The sequence below is a fragment of the Pezoporus flaviventris genome, unplaced genomic scaffold (assembly GCF_033815535.1).
Source record: "Pezoporus flaviventris isolate CSIRO_AGI_PZ_B2104156 unplaced genomic scaffold, CSIRO_AGI_Pfla_v1 ptg000045l, whole genome shotgun sequence".
Lineage (NCBI taxonomy): Eukaryota > Metazoa > Chordata > Aves > Psittaciformes > Psittacidae > Pezoporus > Pezoporus flaviventris.
This window is the reverse complement of record NW_026892593.1, coordinates 8,246,278-8,265,308: the sequence shown is the minus strand read 5'-3', so window position 1 is coordinate 8,265,308 and position 19,031 is coordinate 8,246,278. Positions and strand designations below refer to the sequence as shown.

General features: G+C 42.0%; 1 protein-coding gene across 4 annotated transcripts in view; it reads left to right on the top strand.

The window, feature by feature from the left end:
• Positions 1 to 2,916, top strand: part of PHTF2 (putative homeodomain transcription factor 2) — a 67,401-nt gene extending 64,485 nt beyond the window's left edge. For all 4 annotated transcript variants that reach the window (XM_061467339.1, XM_061467341.1, XM_061467337.1 and 1 more), the window contains one exon: positions 530 to 2,916. In XM_061467339.1, the coding sequence (XP_061323323.1) occupies positions 530 to 550 (21 nt within the window). In that variant the 3' untranslated portion in view covers positions 551 to 2,916. The remainder of the gene's footprint in view (positions 1 to 529) is intronic.
• The last annotated feature ends 16,115 nt before the right edge of the window (positions 2,917 to 19,031 follow it).

Genomic DNA, 19,031 nt, shown 5'->3' with positions numbered 1-19,031 from the left:
AATTCTTAGACATAAATACAGAGACATTTGTATACATGAGACCTTATTTAACTTTTCTTCATATCTCAGATCTGATTTCTGTCTTGAATTCCTTATTTTTTTGACTTTGTAGCTCCTTAAGGGGTGCAGAAAGATGCAAGCTATCCTCTTGCACTTCAGTAAAGTATTACAGTAAATAAAGTATTACCATAACGAATCTAAGAGTGTCATTTTGTCATGGCTGAAGGACTGTCTCATTAGGTCCTACTCTCTGGCTCCCTGTGAACTACAAACTCTGGAAACTATTTCAGGATTCAGGTTATGAGGTGTGTTAGTTTCCACAAGCTTGTAGCACGAAGCCCTTCATTGGCCATTGAGTTCTTTTACGTCTACCCATTTTTTTCATATTAGCAGTAAATGAATGTGAAATTTATTAGATGCATCACAGTATATGCAGCAAATGCACTAAGAGGAAAACTGTAGTGGTATTGCAGTTCCGGTAAAAGGAAAAGCAAGAACTAATGTTCATTTACTGCTCTGACTTTTCCAGCTCTGGAAGATCAAATCTTGACAGTATATAAAGAAGATGAGATAACACAGTGTTAAAGAAAAGCTCACTGAATGACAAAACTGCCTCAAAGCAGCCCCTGACTCTGTATTTCAGATGCTACAACCTCTTCAAGGATGTCGTTTGAAAAATTGAAGTGTTTACATCTGACTGTCTTGTGCAATCTTTGTATTTATTTCATCTTCTCACTGTTTTTTGTTCATTTTAGTTGACATTTGTATTTTATTTTCAAACTTATTTGTTTAGTTTTGGAAAAGGTCAGAGTTAGAAAGGGTCAAAAACCGTGTGTCTCAGAACTTGAAATCCTGGAAACTGCTTACACTAAATTAGTATATCTGTTGTTAAAGCTGAAGCCAATGCTGAATGTTTTTAGTTACAGTAACGCTATATGGAAGTCATGATTTTTGACAGTGTGGTAAAATTTAGAATATTTCATTTGCACCAATCATTTCTGAGGACAGCATAACATTTATAGATGTTTGGTTGCAATAGAAAAAATGAGATATATATAAAAAACCCGTACTGACAATACAGTATGAAAGGTAGCAGAAATATTTTCTATTAATATTAGAAGCAAGTGGGAATTTTTAATATTTTGAGTAATTCCAGGATCTAAACTCATATAAGCTGCAGTTTAAATATCCTGGGATATGAATAAGATATTATATAACAAGTCAACAAGTGCTCTTTGATAACACTTTTATTAGAGCAATAATTGTAAATGGTTACCATGCTGTATGATATTTTGATAAAATTACAATATTGTATTTATTTGAAATACTGGGCTGTCCTGCGCAGCTCTGACTGTGCATGCTCAATATGTGCACTTTTTATTGTTACTTTTAATGAGAAACTTTATATATATATATACATATAAATGTATATTAATTGGAATATATTATGGTGAACTATGGAGCAGTATATATTGTATGTTGAAGTTGAGTATTTAAACAGGTGGAAGATTTACTGGTGAAAGGAATGCTATGGATGACTGAGCATAAGACGGATAAGTGCTCTCCTCTTGTACACTATAGTATATGCCACTCATACCACATTGAAGTTTAAGAGCAGTTAAACATAGAAAACGAGTTCCTATGGTGCGCAGCAGAGCTCATGAAGCCTGGTATTCAGTAGATTTGAGTCTTCAAATAGCATCCTTCCTTCCCATTTCTCCCCAGCAAGTGTCATTCCCTAGTGCTTTTGTTGCTGGGGTTTCCCCCCCTTGGGTTTCCCACCTCTCCCTCTGCCTTCTATCCCTGTCTCCCACATAGACCAGTCATATTGACTTGTGGTTCTACAGTGTGACAAAACTAGATATTCACCTGTGTAGAATTAAGTTATTTGGAGCAAACTTTCCATCTACAAATTACTCTGGGGTGATCAATACCACCAGGCACGAGTATTGTTACATTTTATGTTTCTAAAATAGTGGCTCTATATTGAAAAATGACAAGTAGTTAGGTGGCAAGAGTCTGGACATTGCACTATGTTTGCTGATCTTCAGAATCTTGGAAGATTTGAAGTATTGTATCTTAAACTTATGTGGTATAAAAATATTTTTATATATAAAGCAACACAAACAAGCATTTTGTATTTTATTTGCCTCTGTACTAATGTTTAATAATGACCAAAGTGCATTCTGGTTTTTGAAAGAATGTATTACCGGAGCTTTAAGAACATACTCTGTTTAGTTTCTCATGTGCAAACTTCGGCTGCATCTGATCTGTTTCTCCTTTCTCTGTTGTTTGATGTTGGGATTGTTTTTAAAAAAGCAAGTACATTTTATACACAGTTTTTTCCAAATTATGGTACAGACCTACACAGAACTTAATTTTGCACAAAATGTATTTTAAGAAAAAAAAACAAACAACGTACAGCAGGAGTTGTGTGGGTGATAAAAGATAAGGCTTTTTTTGCCTTGTACAGCCTGTCACTAGTACAAAACCATCCTTTTTAGGATTATGTTTAGAAATGTGAAATGGTGAATTAAACGGCTTTCATTATGAGACAAAAAGGGAGGGAGGGAAAGCATTGCGGTTTTGGTTGTAACGATGTATACCTCAGCAACTAGCACTGTGCTGGATTGTTGCACTAACAAACGGCGGCTTGGGGAGAGTAAAAGATTTGTGAAATGGAATTAAAAATAATAAAAACCTTTATTTCCTACCATTAGGTATATTCATTATGTTACAAATGGGAGAGGTTTAGTCTCCATCCCTCAACATGAAAAATCCAGTATGAGAATAGAGGCAAGTAGAAATATGGCAGATCTTGCGTGTTAAGTGTTACTTTCTGGCACGTGTTTTGTAACTCAAAGTGTGATTAGGCTTGGAATAAAGCTTTCTATGGCTGATGGTAAAAGAAAAGAAGTGAATCAATGCGGTGAGCTATGTCTTTTAGTGATATCCAGCGTATTTCTGAGTCTGCCTGTTTTGATTTAAATCCGTATATTATGTTTAAAGTATTTTTGGGAGAGAAATCCTGCACATGGAATGAAAATGACAATTGTCAAAATTGCACTTCCTTGCAAGAACACAAACTTTCACTCACTTTTGGTTATGCAAAATAGTTTAATTTTATTAAGCCTGCTGGACACACAGGTGCCAAATAACTGTTTCTGTTTGAAAAATACTGAAACAGAATTCAGTCCTATTTCACCAGGATTTAAGGGATTAATTTCAATCACCATTTTGACTGTTTTGTTATGTCACAGGGTAGATTTCCATGTAAAAATCAAAATACAAGCTGGTGTACTTACTGACATCAAAGTGAAATGTCTCAATAACATGTTATGGAATGTTTGGATCGAATCAATGCATGATAACTCATGTATTTTGTCTATTTGTTTACTGATTAGTGAAGCATTTTCTAGCAGAATACTCTTCTATTAACTGCTTTCAAACATCCATTTTTATTAGCGTAATTTTGTTTTTTCCAAATCTTTGTTTTTGGACTTTAAACGTTCTGCTGGTGGTATCCTCATGACCATTGGTAACTGGGCAGCAGGTTACACTCCACACTCATGTTCCTTTGCTCACTTTCTAAACTTTCTCTTAATGTAGGCTGCTTACAGTTCAAAATTGCTTTTGATGGTCATGAAAGACACTAACTACACTTAGAAATTAACACCTTCGGAGAGGTTCTTTTCAACATTCACCTCACCGTGAATGTTATTCATGGTTTAAGTTTCCTTAGTCCAGACCCCATCTATGTCTAAGTACTTTTCTGAATGGTTATGGAGCTGAAGATGATGGGATCTGACTGATGCACTGTTGCTTACTGACTTGTTTCAGATTGTGTTCCATTTTTATCAGTCCTGAACTTCTGTAAACTGTCCCATCCAACAGAAAATCCTACATGAAATCTGAGCAGCTGGTGGTGTTCAGGCACAAATTCAGCATATGCTGAATATGTCCTGTGTCTTACACTGGCTGTTATGATTAGGAAGTCCTGGTACCTCCTAAAGACAGAGTTGTATTTCTACAGCTCATAGCATAGGCTAAATTTTCATGTATCCTCCCGAGTGCCACCTTTGGAATCTGAAGAGATGGAAGACCTTTCACAAAACCCCAAGAAGTGAGTTTTATTGAGATTGTATCTGTGCGCTGCTTGCTTAATATAAGATTGCAAACCTATTTGTAAACCTGCGGTCTCTAGTAGGCTCCAGTGAACCATCCAGTGTGTAGATTACAGGTATTGCCAAAAGAGAAAAAAATTTTACAACCCCTTTTTTGTAAAATTACAATGTTATCTCAGCCTGGTATATACTAGAATAGAACAGCACCAGTTAGAGTACAGACACAATGCGGAAAGATACTTTAACAGCTAGATTTGTCTTTCATGTTATTTTCTATGGACCGCTGCTGCTGTCTTTACTGGGCACTGCAAACCCAAACGTATCCAACTTCCCTGTTGGAGGCAAAAGAAGGGAAAAGGCTGTTGGTACTGCTGGTGTATGCGCTGCTGCCTCCTTAGCACACTTTGGTTACCAGTTTCTCAGTAGTGAATTTGCTGTGATGTAAGAACAAACTTGGGAAGAGAAGGATTGCATCATTCTTTTTCTTAGTCCATAGAGCAATCTCATTTACTGCGTGACTGCACAATATCTGTATTGGTACAGGAGATGGAGGAGCAAATCTTTTAGTCATGAATAGCAACCAACAAACTGTATGGGGAAAGCAGTTGGGTTTTCTTCCAGTGTCATTCCTTGCAAGATAACGGAGGAAATCATCTTGAGAAGGTGCCCATGTTGTTTGTTTTGCTTTGCATAAAATCCCCCAGAGCACAACAGTCTTCACTCTCCAGCAGTTCTGCACATCCTGCTGGCCATACCTTTGTCTGTGGCCATACACTTTCCGTAGGGTCCATTGACCTGTGCTTCAGGTGTTTGAAAGTTAGATGCTGAATTGGCCCAAGGCTTCCTTTGCAGTCACTAGAAACACACGTTTGCCTTCCGAGGGGGATTCTTTCAGTTGATATTGATGCTAATTGTGATCTTCTGGGATATTTCTTTAAGAGTAAAAGGAAAATAGTGTGGATAATTTAGAATCAGATGTGGAACTTTTAGCCACCTAAATAAGGGTGGTTTAATTGTATTTTGCTGTTTTATTCCACATTGAAGCCTTCAGTGTTCACAGCTGCGTGATGAGTTCAGGATTGACCCTGGAAGGCAAGGCATCTTTTTCTATTTTTGTTGTTGTTATTTTATTGGTTTGCTATTAGAAAAATAAAGATTTCCAAATGCAAATTCCATAAACCCGCACCAGCACTCTGGAGGTCTCCTCTAAGCTGCATTACTCAGCTGGTGAACTGCCCACCTCTGTACAGCTCTTCTTGCATCCTGGAGACAGCACAGAGCAGGCATAGCAACAGCACTGAAAATAGTCACAGCCAGCACCACAGTAACTGGTGTACCCCTAGAGATCTGCTGCTTTATTACTACAGTGAGTGAATTGAAGGCTGGATAAGATCAGCTCTACACTCTACATGCTCATGGGGAAATGCTGCTCCGGTTGCTTGCAGGGAGTTGTATGGGTAGCACTGCTTTCATTCTCCACCCGTTATGTTGAAAATCCCTTATGGCAATGCCACTGCCAGATGTGAAGATGTGATGCCACCAAGCTCTAAAACCCATCCAGAAACACAGAGTCCTCCCTGTTTGGCAGAGATCCTCTGTGCAGAGCAGACACTGCAATGTGTGTTCTCCCAGCAGCTGGAGTCAAGGGTACCCTGTGCTCAAAACAAGTAGAGGTGACACACAAGGCTTTCCGTATGTCTCCTATGTTATCTTTGGGCTGTAGTTTTGCAGCTGAGTCAAAGATACTCCTAGCAGGCCTTCACAGGCTGGTCAAAGGATGTTTGCAGGGCTTGAGGAGGGCATTTTACCCTTGTCCTCCAGCAAGGCACCCTGGTTCCAGTCTTTTGTAAACCCATGCTATGAAGTTAGACTGCTTCTCAGTGTAATTGTTAATTCAGTTATTCACCTGGCTTGTGTGGATGGAAGAAGTAACTCCATGATGACTGTTGGGGGCAGGCACTGGAGCCCTGTGTCTGTAACAGGCTGTTCACCCCCCAGCACTTGTGCTGTTACTGGGCAGACAAGCACAGCAGGAAGAGTGAAGTACAATATTTAACCTCCATCTCTCGCCTGCCCTTTGCTCAATGCCTTTTAAAGTAGCTCTTGATGAAAGATAACCAGCTCTGAATATAGTGAGGTGAGCCTATCACTGCTCTTATGAATGTCACCATGGGACAAAGTCTCTTGTGGGTCTTTTGACTTCAGTGCTGTAGAGAGCTCTGACTGTTCAAGCTCTGCATTTGTTTGTGCTACGATTTGTTTTCACTGCTCATCAAGCTGGCTTAAGCAATTCCCTCTCCTCCTGAGTGCAGCTGCACAGTTTTGCTGCCATGCTGTTTGCTACTCCAACCCAGTTGTGGTTTTCTTTTAGCATGATTTATTTCAGTGTTTATGCCATGAGTGTTGGTACCGATACAGCTGCACAACCAATATACTGCAGTTAGGGAGTGGAAAAATGAAGCTGGCTTTTTAGCTGCAGAAAGCATATTGTGTAGCTACAAACAATAGTGATCACTGGCATCAACCTTGGAATAAATAGGAGCCATTGGAGCTGTTGAAATGGGATTAATTCCCTTTGTGTGTAGACTGGAATTGATACATTGAATGCAAATAATGTAGATGGCCAACAATTTTGGCCTTGAGGTGACATAACGCTGCAGTTAGAGGCTGCCAGTATTTACTATTATTTTACACACACACACGGGCGCATTGTGCATTTCAATGGCACCACAATTCCTGGCTTTCTAGGCAAAAAGAAAAAAATTAGAAATTCGTGGTATGTGGAAGAATAATTCTGCAATAGTTATGATAACTTGGAGGAAGCAACAGATGTTTCACTTGTTGCTGGAACGCTCTGAAGGAGAGCTAATTCTCCAAGCATATTGAGTACATGCTAATCAGAAACATTTTTCTCTGTGCAGCAGCATAATGGTATTCTTCAAAATGTTCTTTGTGTTAGCTTAATAATGCACAGAAAAAGGGTGCCCTACTGGGACGTGCATAGCGGGTTTTCCCACTACCTTTATATTTGGTTTCTTTCAAATGCTCTTCACTGGGCTAGTGACCTTTCTTAGGAAAACAAAAATGGCAGAATTGATGATTAATGCTTGAAGATACCATTAAAAAAAAAGGTTCTAAAATCTAGCTTTGCTGAAGATAAAGTTGATGCTTTGTTACTACTGATGATGAAAATTTAGCACTTGGAGCTGGGAGGCGGGGAATATACTGAGAACCGCAATGCCCTTTTCTTTGGATCTGATCTTTTGAACCAGCTCCTTCTACCAACACCTGTGACTTCTACTCATCGAGATACCAGCCCAGCTCTGCAAAGGTAGTAGTGGTCATTGCAGTACTGGAGAATAGTGTAGGTTAGACAGTTTGGGTAATGGTTGTGGTATCAAACATTGAAACATTTCTACTGACCCTAGATGCAGACAGACAGGAGAGGATGCAAAGGATGGCCGTCCAGAAGATCAAAGCACTATTACAATCTGCCCTATTAGGAAAGAGTGAAGGAGTTGGGTGGGCTTCCATGGCTACGAGCATGAGGAAGGAGCAGATACCATGTAGAGGGCTGACATTTGTTTCAGAAAGAGCCCTGGAATGCTCCACCCTCTTGTTAGTGTATCAGAGACAGGTGCATTTCTTCCTTTTCTCTATTTGCAGCATTAACAGTAATGCATCTTCAGGTACTTGTGCTATGTACTAAAACATATGGCAAATTGCTTGCCCATATGGGTTCAAAGAGCGATGTGTGTTCGGCAGATTAAACCCCAGAACAATCAGAAGAGCTTTGCATTCCAAGCTGGAGAGCATGGCAATCATCTCACATTGTCTAGACTTTCCTCTCTCTGTCATTTTTACATATTTTGCAGTGATTACATTCATTTCCTCTGGCATCCTTTCTGCCAAGATCCATCTGCAACTTAGAATCAGTTAAGATAGCTTTTCATATTCATGATATTAGTCACTGTGAGCATATTTGGAGCGAGCACTTCTGATGCCCCCATCCATTTTTGTTACAGTAAATTAATCCCATTCTGGGAGGCTGATGGAAACTGTGTTTTTTTTTTTTTAATTCCTGTATGCAGATATCATAAATGAAATGAAAAAAAAATAATCGTGAAGGCAATGCTTTAAAATAATGATTCATCTCATTTTTCTTAGAAGATGTATTATGAGACAGATATGACAGAGAAAACTCATTACTTTGGCTATAAAAACGTATTGATTTAAGGATTGTGTCACAATAAAAAATGAAGAAAAACTTGTTACAGGGTAATTGTTGTTAGAAACTAATGAAAGTACAGTTCTTGACTAGCTGGAATTAGGGGTTAATATTCCCTTTTTCAGTTTGCTGATGTTGATGGGTTTGTAAATGATTTCTGACAAGTTTTGAGTAATATTGCATATATTAGCAAGCTGTCCATCAGCAGGGGAAGGAGAGTGCCTAGATAACGGTGAAACCTCCTAAGACGAGGAAGGGCTGAAAGGTAGACTTTAATCAAAACCTCCAGATTCCTTGTGCTTCATCAGCTAAGGGGAATATTCTCTTAACTGAAAGTACTGATTGAGTTGTACTTTCCTTGTGCCTTGGGCTGAAGCTAAACCCCTTGCTCTCAATCACTGCTTTCCAAAGTAGGGAGCAAGGGAAATTTGCCTTTAAGGTTTTATTGGCTTAAGGTTTTGGCATCAATTTGTCAAGCAGACAACATTTCGGTACAGGCAGGAGCTTGGTGGGTATTTGTATTTGGGGAGTGATGAGCCGCTGTACAGGTGCTATAGATCTTGCAGCTGTACTGTGCACATCCCTCTCCCAGATTCTTCATGTGTATGGCGCTGTCCTTGAGTTGAACATCTAGGAATTGATCTGGTTTGGCTCATGCAATTGCCATGTATGTTGCCATTTGAGCAGATAGTTCACTTTCTTTAAGCTGTCGTTCTAGTCTGACGTGAGACTTGGGAAGCTGCTGTGATTTGAGGGGTGCTTTGGGTCAGCAGAAAGGCACCCGCCTGAGTATTCAGCACAGTCCTGCAGTTTCTGCAGGGCTTTGTGCTGCTCCTCATTTCATCCCTGGTGCTGCCCCAGTGTCACACACTGCCACCCATGTGCCTGCTCTGCCCTGTGTGCCCAAATGTGTATGTGTCTGTGTATAACTTTTTCCTCCTTATTTTTAAAATTATTCTTTCTGTCATTTTACCAAAATCGGTGTTTATGCATGTTGCAAACCTGTACTTATTCCCCAGCCTGGCCCTGGCAGAGCTGCAGAACAACTGCGCCTTCACAGCTATGTAAGGAAACCGGGCCCTTAAAGCTGGTAGGTGATTAAGCAATGAATGGTGGACAAGATTTTGTCTGCAGATCACTGCTGTGATTTGCACAGCAAGGCTGCTCCTCATCCTCCAGTGCAACGCCATGCCTTTACCCCAGCTCAGCCCAGTGCTGCCCGCTCCAGCTGGGGTGCTGAGCTGCTCTGCTCCATCCTGCCTGCAGATGGTGACTGAAAACTACATTTTGAAGGCACTGATATTCTGAGTGCTGCAGTTTGCTTCCAGACGGCAATTACTCATCCCCTGCAAGCCAAGCCCTGCCTCCTCCTGAGACCTGCATTCCTTGAAGAGGGGTGTGTAGTGTTTAAAGAGCAGCAGTCATTCCCGTGAGCTGTCTTCCTAGGTCTTCTGCTGAAAATCAGAAGGAACCTGAAGGACCAGCAATAGATATAATTTATCAGCGCAGACAGCTGTAAGAATTGGCTCAAATGTATGCAACTACGTACAAATACACACACATATGCATTTTGTATGCTCTGGTTTATGTATCAAATAGAAAATACTAGATAAACAAAACCATGGCTGGAGTTACCTATGCTGGGGCGCAGGGCAGCAGGGAAAGGCAGCTTGCAAGCCTGCTTTTGATTCTCCATGAATAGGTTATTTGGGCTGCGGATGATGGAGCTTGCATTTGTTACACTGATAATCAGAGATGGCTGCTGTGCATCACGCTTCTTAGCTGAGGCAGAGTGCTGTGTGACTGTGGTTATGCATATTCCATGGCCGGCTCAGCCTTGGACATAGAGTGGCAATGCATAACCAAGCCACCCCGGTGGCTTGTCTGGACGTGTCCATGTCTCACCATGCAGGGCAGTGCTGCAGCAGTCAGCACCCTGCAGTGAGTGTGGTGCTTTGGATGGGGCAAGTCGACATATCTGGATTCCAGAACGTGCTGAAATCTTCCATGATATGTAAGAATTACTTGTCCTTTTGTAGAGACTTGAAGCAAGGGGCTCAGCACTACATCTCTGGCTTTAATCTTCCTCGTAAAAGGCTTGAAGTGCTCAAGTAGCCCAGTACTCGCTGGGAGTGCTTCCTCCACGCTGTAATAAACAGAACAGTTGATTTCTCTTCCAGGTGTTAGATGAGATCCTGTCCACCCTGAAATCAGGGGTTTATGTTTGATTTCAGTGGAGCCAAGCTTCCGTTTTTATTTCAGAGGGAGTTTGCTCTGATTTATATGATTAAGAGTTCTGTAAAACTTAAGTCTTGTAAGGATATGTTTTTTTCCCTTAAAGAGCTTCCCAAGCATGGAGGGTCAGGCATACCCACAAGTTATGTCTCTAAGATGAAGGTGGTTTTGTAGCTGTAAGCAGTAATATTGATAAACAGGGAGAAAACCATGACAACCTTATGCTGCCTTTCACCCCGCTAGGAAGAGCCTGGAGAGCAAATACGTGAAGGAGAACATGCTCAGAAAAACATGAACACCTAAAATTGAGAAGCCCAGTGCAACTTTCATATGTGGAGGGAGGTGTGTGAAGCAGGTTACTGCCACTCTGAATAAGAAAACTCTGTCTTGAGTTGTCCCTTATGTGTTTCTCTCCCTAGGTTTTCAGATTGAAGGCTTATAAACACTGCTTGTTTATGCTTGCAGATCACTGGTATGTAGGTAATTTAAGAAATATTCAGATACACACAAGTCTTTTTTTTGTGTTCGTGTTACAGAAGAACAAAGAATGAGCAAGGTGGGAGCTTTGCTTCAGCTTCCACAAAGAGCTGCTGCAGGACAACGGCATTATGATACTTGTGCTGCAGTGGCCTTCAGATTCCTTAGCTGGACAGAAACCCCACGTTCATCATTGGTTCTTTAAGGTTTGTGAGTCTTGGCTTTACTGCACAACATATGTTTTTCAGGATGTAGGTCTCCAAACTCTGGTGGTGTCAACTGTCCTCATCCCAGGGGAATGGTGTGCCAGAAGAGCCTGCTGGGACACAGGCTGCCACAGATCATCCCACACAGTTGTGCTCATGAACACTGATCTTGTGACTCACCCCAAAGTCTTTTCCTTCCATTCCTAGCTCCTTGGTGTCTCCAAGTTCCCACCTGCATCACCTAGTCTGGGTTTTACAAGCTTCACAATGGCTTTTCTTGTTAACTACTGAAACATTTCCATCACTTTGTTAGGTTTTACAGGCTCCAGAGAGACTGAATTTCCGAAGCATTTTTTGTTGAACAGCCAAATTTCAAGTCCCAGCTGGCTCTCCAACTTGTAGTCTCACTTCACCAGCAGTTACAGCCTTTGATCGTCAAATTTCTATTATGCTACTTGATTAAAGGTATTCAGAACTCAAGGTAAGAGCAGACAGAGATTTATATTTGAAGTGATTTATTAACCTGCTGTAATTTAAGGTCATGCTAGATTCAGAATATTGTTAGTCCTTAATTTCTGTCTCTCTTTGTACTATCTGGTAATAGACAACTAATGTTAGTTTAATTCAAAGGGGTTTTGCTTCCTTAGAGGAAACATTGAAAGGAAATAAAAGTTCTGTAGTTGGTAAAAGGGATTAGGAAAAGAAGTCCTTTTGAATTCCTATCTCAGAATCCCTAGGCTACAAACACAACTGATTAAAGTATCATCCAGGTAGGAAATAAGAAAATTACCTCCAGTGTGTCCCAACTCATACAGTGCCTTTTTTGTCACCCGCTGAGTAGCAATGGAGCTTCAAACTGAGCTGTGACTGATGCAAATATATCGTAACTACAGCCATTCCCTTGTAGTGCTACAATCTCCTTTTTTCCTTATGATACGAACAATCTGGATGGGTTAATTCTAGTATAGACAAACAGTTCAGCTATGGTGTTCAGCATATCATGACCATAACATCCTGCTCTTCTACCAATGACACTATATGGTGCAGGGGGCATAATAACTGTAATTGCTCTGTTAACCCTAAACATCCTTCAGAAAACAGGAAGTTAAAGAGCATCTTGAGATTCACGCATAGCACAGACTGTCTGCTAAGCACTCTCAGTTCATTGTTTTCATGTGGGTACCTTTTATTTCTCTGAGAATAGTAGAATCATTTCTTTGGAAAAAGCCTAGAATGTGTAACAGTAATGTAGATATCTAAACTTGGATAAGATAGATCCTGTTCTGCATCTGTATCCCATTAGTCTCTGAGGCATGGACTGAACTTGGAACACCAACATTTATGTTCCCAATCATTGATTCTTGGTGATGACCTGCTACGCAATAGTTGTCATGATGGAAGAAATAGGAAAACTCAAAAAAAGTGGAAAATTAATTAAAAATGCATTCCATAATGAACACACAGAGAAGAAATTACAGATATTCCTGGTTTAAAGCCTTGTTGTTGTGAAATTGACCCTAGCTGGTTAGGCTGACCAAACACCAAGAGGATACCATCCTGCAGGAGGTTATTTCCTCTCTGCCAAAGACTCAAAGTTTGACTTTTTTATAACTGGATTTTGTCATACTATTTTTATAGGTTTACATAGTTGTAGTATGCTATTTATGGATTATATCCATTGGGATACTTAGGCTTCAGGTCAGTCTGTGTAACTGTGTTGCTGTGATTTGAGTTCTTATGACTGGGTAGTTTCTTCTGTGTCAGTTTTAGTCAGTATTTTCATGCCCTGATTCCTTTAGACATTGTAAAGTATCTGGTAGTTCCCTAAGGATACATACATACAAAGTAACTTACAGTATTTTTTTATAAATTGTGTGATATTAGCTAATTATAAGAATTATATGACTATGTTGTTGTTTACTTAAAGGACAAAATCGTTTTCTCTTACAGTATTGTTTTTTATTATGCTGGTGAATCACTTTTCTACTGAAAGACCTTAGTAGAAAATACGATGTTTGCATTTTCTACTAACGCTTACTGCTGAGGCTCAAAATATCAGCACTAGGTTATACAGTTTATTTTCTCTTGCCTATAAATACTTCTGCATATGGAGTACAAGGCCTTTAGCAGGGCCATGCCAGTGTGCCATGCCCTGCATGCCAGCAGCACAGTCCCAAGCAGCCTGGCAGCAAGCCTGCTGGGGGCTGGAGCACCACTAATATCATACATCTGAGTTGTCCTTCCCTAGCAGTGAGGTTACAAGGAAGAGTCAGCACCAGCAGCAGAGCTGCCTGGTTCTCTCTGCTTCGGATACATGTGTGTGCATGTGCACGTACGTGTGCGCAGTGTTCAGTGGCACAGAGCAATGTTAGCAGAAGCCCGCTTCATCTTCCCACACTTCCCCCTAAATCAGCTCCCACCATTTCTGTATCCTGTAGAAGCTGGCCGTTTTTTGACACACAAAGGCTGGCTGTAACTGCAATGAAAGGGAGTAAGAGATGCCATCAAAATGAGAGGGTCAATTCATGCTTCATATTTCACATGCTACAACTGCCTATTTGCTTTTTCATCTATTACTTCAATAAAATCTTTTGTAAAAGAGATGTAACACTCACACTATGCTGGCTGAGGTTCCTGCACTTGATAGCTTAATGTGAGAGTAACCGCTACTGTTGTATAGTGACAGTTCATACCACCCGACTTTGACTTGTGGAGCCCATTTATTCCATCTGAGCCTGTGATCTTTACATGGCTAGTCCTGGATCAGAGGTCCACAACCTCTCTTCTATGTTGTCCAGGTGTCGTGATTTAAGGTCCCCAGGAAGTAACCCAGACCTGGATGGTGAAAATCAGCCTCCGATTCTCCATGGTAGGTTGCTCTGGCAAGCCTGCTCTTAGGCCAGTGGTGCAGAGCCATATGCTGCTGTGCATGTTATTTACTGTGTTCTCCTGGTGAGAGGACAATGTCTGAAATGAATGGGGAAATCAGGGGAGATTTGTCATGACGTTGGTTCATCATTTACTCTCTTTGGACTTCAGCAGCTGCATAAGCAATGGGGATTGAAGCAGAGCAGAGTGGGGACCTTCCTAAATAGAGAGGTCTGACAAAGAGTGGAGAGCTCTGGCAGCATCCAGACCCAATGCACTTGCACCTTGTCACCTCCAGTCCCATTGCTGGTCTTTGCAGGGATTTTGGAGTAGCTAATGAAGCTCAAGGATGCTAGTGTTCATAAGTGAGACTAAAATATGCATAATTTCTATGTAAATTGCAAAACACTTCAACAATCAGTCTTAAAAACACTATCAAACCTTCTCAATTTATTTCAAAGCCATTCAGTCTGGGAAAGAGCTGCTAATCAAAGAACATAATGGACCCATAAAACAGTGAAGTAGAGACCTACTTGTTAACCTCAGGGGACTGAAGGTGTGGAGGGAATCTGTTCAGGCTGCATTTGCATTTGTATGCCAGCATGCAAAATGTTCAATATAAAGAGAACAGAATGAGAGATGAGAGTGGAGAACTGGGCAGGGGCTGCTCAAAGAGTCTTCCTACAGGGAGGAAGGTTGCTGATCCCCCTGAAATGTTATATGAGCAGAGCCTGGGGTCAGGCTCTTTCAATTTTGTTAAGTGTGAAGCCTATCATGCACGGGGATGTGGAATCGGGGCAGAAGTATTTCTGAAGCTGCCCTCTCTTAGGAATAGTGTCTAGCTATAAATTAACATAGCTAATGAACAAGCAGCCAGGTTAAGGGGGCTGTGGACCCCAAAACAAGGTCTCAGGATAAACTGTTGTGGTTAGGAAAAGAGCTTTTTCTCCCAGTTTGGGGCTTGTGCTGCCAGGTGCTAGTTGCTGGGAGGTGATGCCGTGTAGGATTTAGGTTGTATGCCCAGGGATGCAGGCTGTTTGTGTAGCCCTGTGAGTTGTGCCTCCTCTCAGCTGGATGCCACGCAGGACTGCTCTCTGTACTCCTGGGTGCAGAGGGGATTCTGCAGTGCTAGTGTGCAAGTTGGATGGGAAGATTCTTCCGAAACCCTTTGTGACTTGCAGAAGCCATCACAGCACGGTGGCACTCAGGGTATATCTCTACCAACAACCACCCCAAAAAGCCATGCAGTGCTAGGAATACAGGAGACAGGAGCTGTTCAGGAGGAGGCACATGCTGACATTCATCTTTCCTTGGGTATACAGCTTAATCAATCGATATTGTTTGTGATGTTCCAGGTTTGAGAGATACTCTGGAATATTCTGCACTAACACGTTACAGTGCTCCGTATTGACTGCTGGGCTTATGTTTTAGAAACTTCTGGAGTGAATGAAGTGCTGTCATGGTTTAAGCGCAGCCGGCAACTCAGAAGCACACAGCCACTTGCTCGCTCCTTCCCTTCCTCCCCCTGCTCCCAGAGGGATGGGGAGGAGAATCAAAAGAATGTAACTCACATGGGCTGAGATAAGAACAGTCCAGTAACTAAGGTATAGCACAAACCACTGCTGCTGCCACCAATAATAATAATGATAAGGGAAATAACAAGGGAAGAGAAAACAGTCGCTCACCACCTGCTGACTGATACTGAGCCCAACCCGAGCAGTGATCTAGCCCGGCTGGGTAACCCGTTTATGTACCGGGCATGACGTGCTGTGGTATGGAATACCTCTTTGGTTAGTTTGGGTCAGGTGTCCTGTCTCTGCTTCCTCCTGGCTTCCCCTCCTCCCTGGTAGAGCGTGGGACTCACAAAGGCCTTGGTCAGAGTAAACATTACTGAGCAACACTAAAAACATCGGTGTTATCAGTGCTGTTCCCAGCCTGAAAGTCAAAATCCCAGTGCTGCGCCACCTACTAAGATGGAGAAAAATGGCTGCTACTGCTGAACCCAGGACAAGCGCTAATTGGAATAGGTGTTTGTATGTGGCGAGCTTTGTGGACTACGCAGAGAAAGGTCTGATTATCTTCCTGAATTAAATAGGTACTTAAATGTAGCTCTTCGTACTTGCTGGTTTAGAGACAGAGTGAACAATTTTCTGGTTTATGACTGCGATTCTTTAAGTACTTTAGATAAAGCTCTTAGCATAGATTTTAATCACAAACACCAATATTCGTTAATTTCATACATATGTATGAATAGAAACTTCTGAGCCATGGTGATGGCTGGAGGGTGTTTGGGGCTGGTTTGGTTGCCTATTCTTTTTCACTGCTTTTGAGCAAAGGACAATCCAGGAAGAAAAAACATTTTTGTTTTTCTGTAGAGCATTAGAAAAGCAGTGTAAAAATTCAGGTGGCTTCACTGACAGCAATGGCCCTAATTTACTGGGAGGGGAAGGGTAGGAGGATGCCAGTGGCCTGCTCTCACTCCTACTGGATCTCCTGCGGTTGCTCAGAACCTTTCTTCCAACTTCTCTAAGTTGGAAGGGCTCTTGCCATGGGTCAGGGTTTGGCTTTCATGTTTTAGTTACTCCCCCTTGCTCCCACATCTACAGCATCTCTGGGAGGGCAACAGGGCTGTCCCTTGGTGGTACCAGCAATCCTGGGGCACACAGGTAAAGAGAAGCATCACAGGGGTTGGATTCTCAATCTTCCTACATTGCAGAGAAATAATTTCTGCTGCTGGCTTGTCACTGCAGTGCCAGCACACTGCTAAGGCTGCTGCAGCCTCTGGAGCACCCAGGGGATTACTGTTTGGAAGAGCCTGTCAGCACCCTGGAGCTGTCCCTTGGGGACAGAGGGCATGGTGCTCTCCTCTCCTCTGGTGCCATCCTCTCCTTGTGTTTATCCAGGCCTTTTGCTTAAATAAATCACATTTTTTAAAAGTGTGATCACTAAAACCCCTTCCTCTCTGTCCCTCCAGCTTGCAGTGCTCTCTCATGTTCGATAGGCCATCTTCCTTTCATTTTTAAGCTTGTAGAAGGAGAAAACTGAGCAGGTTGGCAAGAGTCCCATAGCAGAAAGCCCTGTCACTCTTTTTCCCCATACCATTTCTTGCTTATTGTTTCAGTTTAAATATCTTCTATTTTTAAAATACAGCAGTTCATCTGTGGAAGAACAATATCTTTATGGGTCATTCTGCATCCTTATATGTTTTAACTCTCTGAGAGGAGCAGCCATGCATCTCTGACACGGGTGTTTGGGAAGCTCCTGAGCAGGATTGGAAGGGGGTGCTCCAGGTCCCTGTGTGTGCACGACTGGGAGTGGGTATTTGTGCACTGGTGTTCCCCCAGCTGTTTAAAAGAGATATATTTATACCTTGTAAGCAAAACTCTCCTTATCGATTAATTGAACTGGCAGGGTGACTTACTGCCATAGAGGCACTAAAGGCAGAAGAGGACAAACCATCATTTTTCGATTGACTATAATTCAGTGCTACTGCTTATGTTACTGTGTCTTGACAATGTATTTTAAAGAACTTGCTCTAAGCTGAGGTGCCAGCTATGGAGATGAATGTGCAATCATGTCATTGCTCTTAGAAATACTGAGTAAAATAATCTGGGACCCTGAAGGCTGAACCGAGTGTGCCTGTGCTGGCTCCAGGAGGGTGATGGTCTGTGCAGAGATTATGGGTACTTATTCAAATGGTGGGGAGAAGCTGTTGCACCAAGGGAGAGACTGGTCCTGCATGCTACGCGGGAGACCTTTGGGCTGTCCAGCAAGGGACTCGGGGTATCCGTGAAGTTTGAGTCATGGCCCCTCCTGGGGCTGTTCCTATCCAGAAAGTGCATTGGATTTTTGTTTGTGAGTAATGGCTAATTAAAAAGGCTCACACTTTCAATTGCAGCTGTGAAGGTAAAGATGATGTTTGGCTCTGACATGATAGATGAAGAAACCGCCTTGAGAGTCCTTGAGTCTAATAGAGATGATGGTGGGAGCCGTGCATAACACAGCCATGGGAATTCTCTTCAAGTCCCCTATTAGTCATGAGAGTAGGCAGCCTGCTTTGCCTCTGCAGCCTTTTAAGCAACAATTACAGCAAATATTCTAGGTGTCAAGGGGACAACAGAGGGAAAGGACTCTTTTGGAGACTTACAGAAGTGCACTGTGAAGTAAATCCCTAATGAGATCAGTCATCCCTGGGCAAGTCCAAAGCCTTCTCTAACTTTGAGCTCCATGGTGCTGTACCAAGAAACTTTTCCCCTTCACACCAAAGCTTCCCTCCAAGCAAGGAGAAACATGGAGAGTGACATCCTCATTAGCTGATGTGTGCTTTTCTACTTACGCTTCTGCAGTTCTGGCCCTGGGTTTCTGCTGCAGCAGCGGTATACAGAAAGAGTGTAGTAGCTAAGACAGAAATGTGCCTGCAGCTGTGCCTGTCCTTGCCTTTGTGAAATGAATTTAGAGACTTCCAGTAGAGATCATAGCATGTTGCAGCCACAAACCCTGGCCTGAATGTTTGGATCATTATCAGTACAGACATTCAGCTGTAATGGATTGAGGAAAAGACATTATTTGTACTTACAAAGGGCTGCATGTGGAGTTAGAATGTCTAATCAGCCATCACTGCTGGTTTCTGAAGGCCGAGCAGGTGATTTGGGTTGGGTTTCAGTACAAAGTGTTTGGTATGTATATGTTTATATGTATGTTAATGACTTGTCCACTGTGAGTAACTGGCACTGTGAGACACCTCAGTAGAGGTGTCAAAAGTGGAGCTGCTGAGACATGTAAGGTAGAGGTTGAGAGTAGCAAATGATGCCAGCTGGTGAGAGAGAGGCAGAAGGAAAGAATTAAAAAGAGGAAGACAAAGTTCTGAGCTACACAGAAGGGAAAAATGGAGAA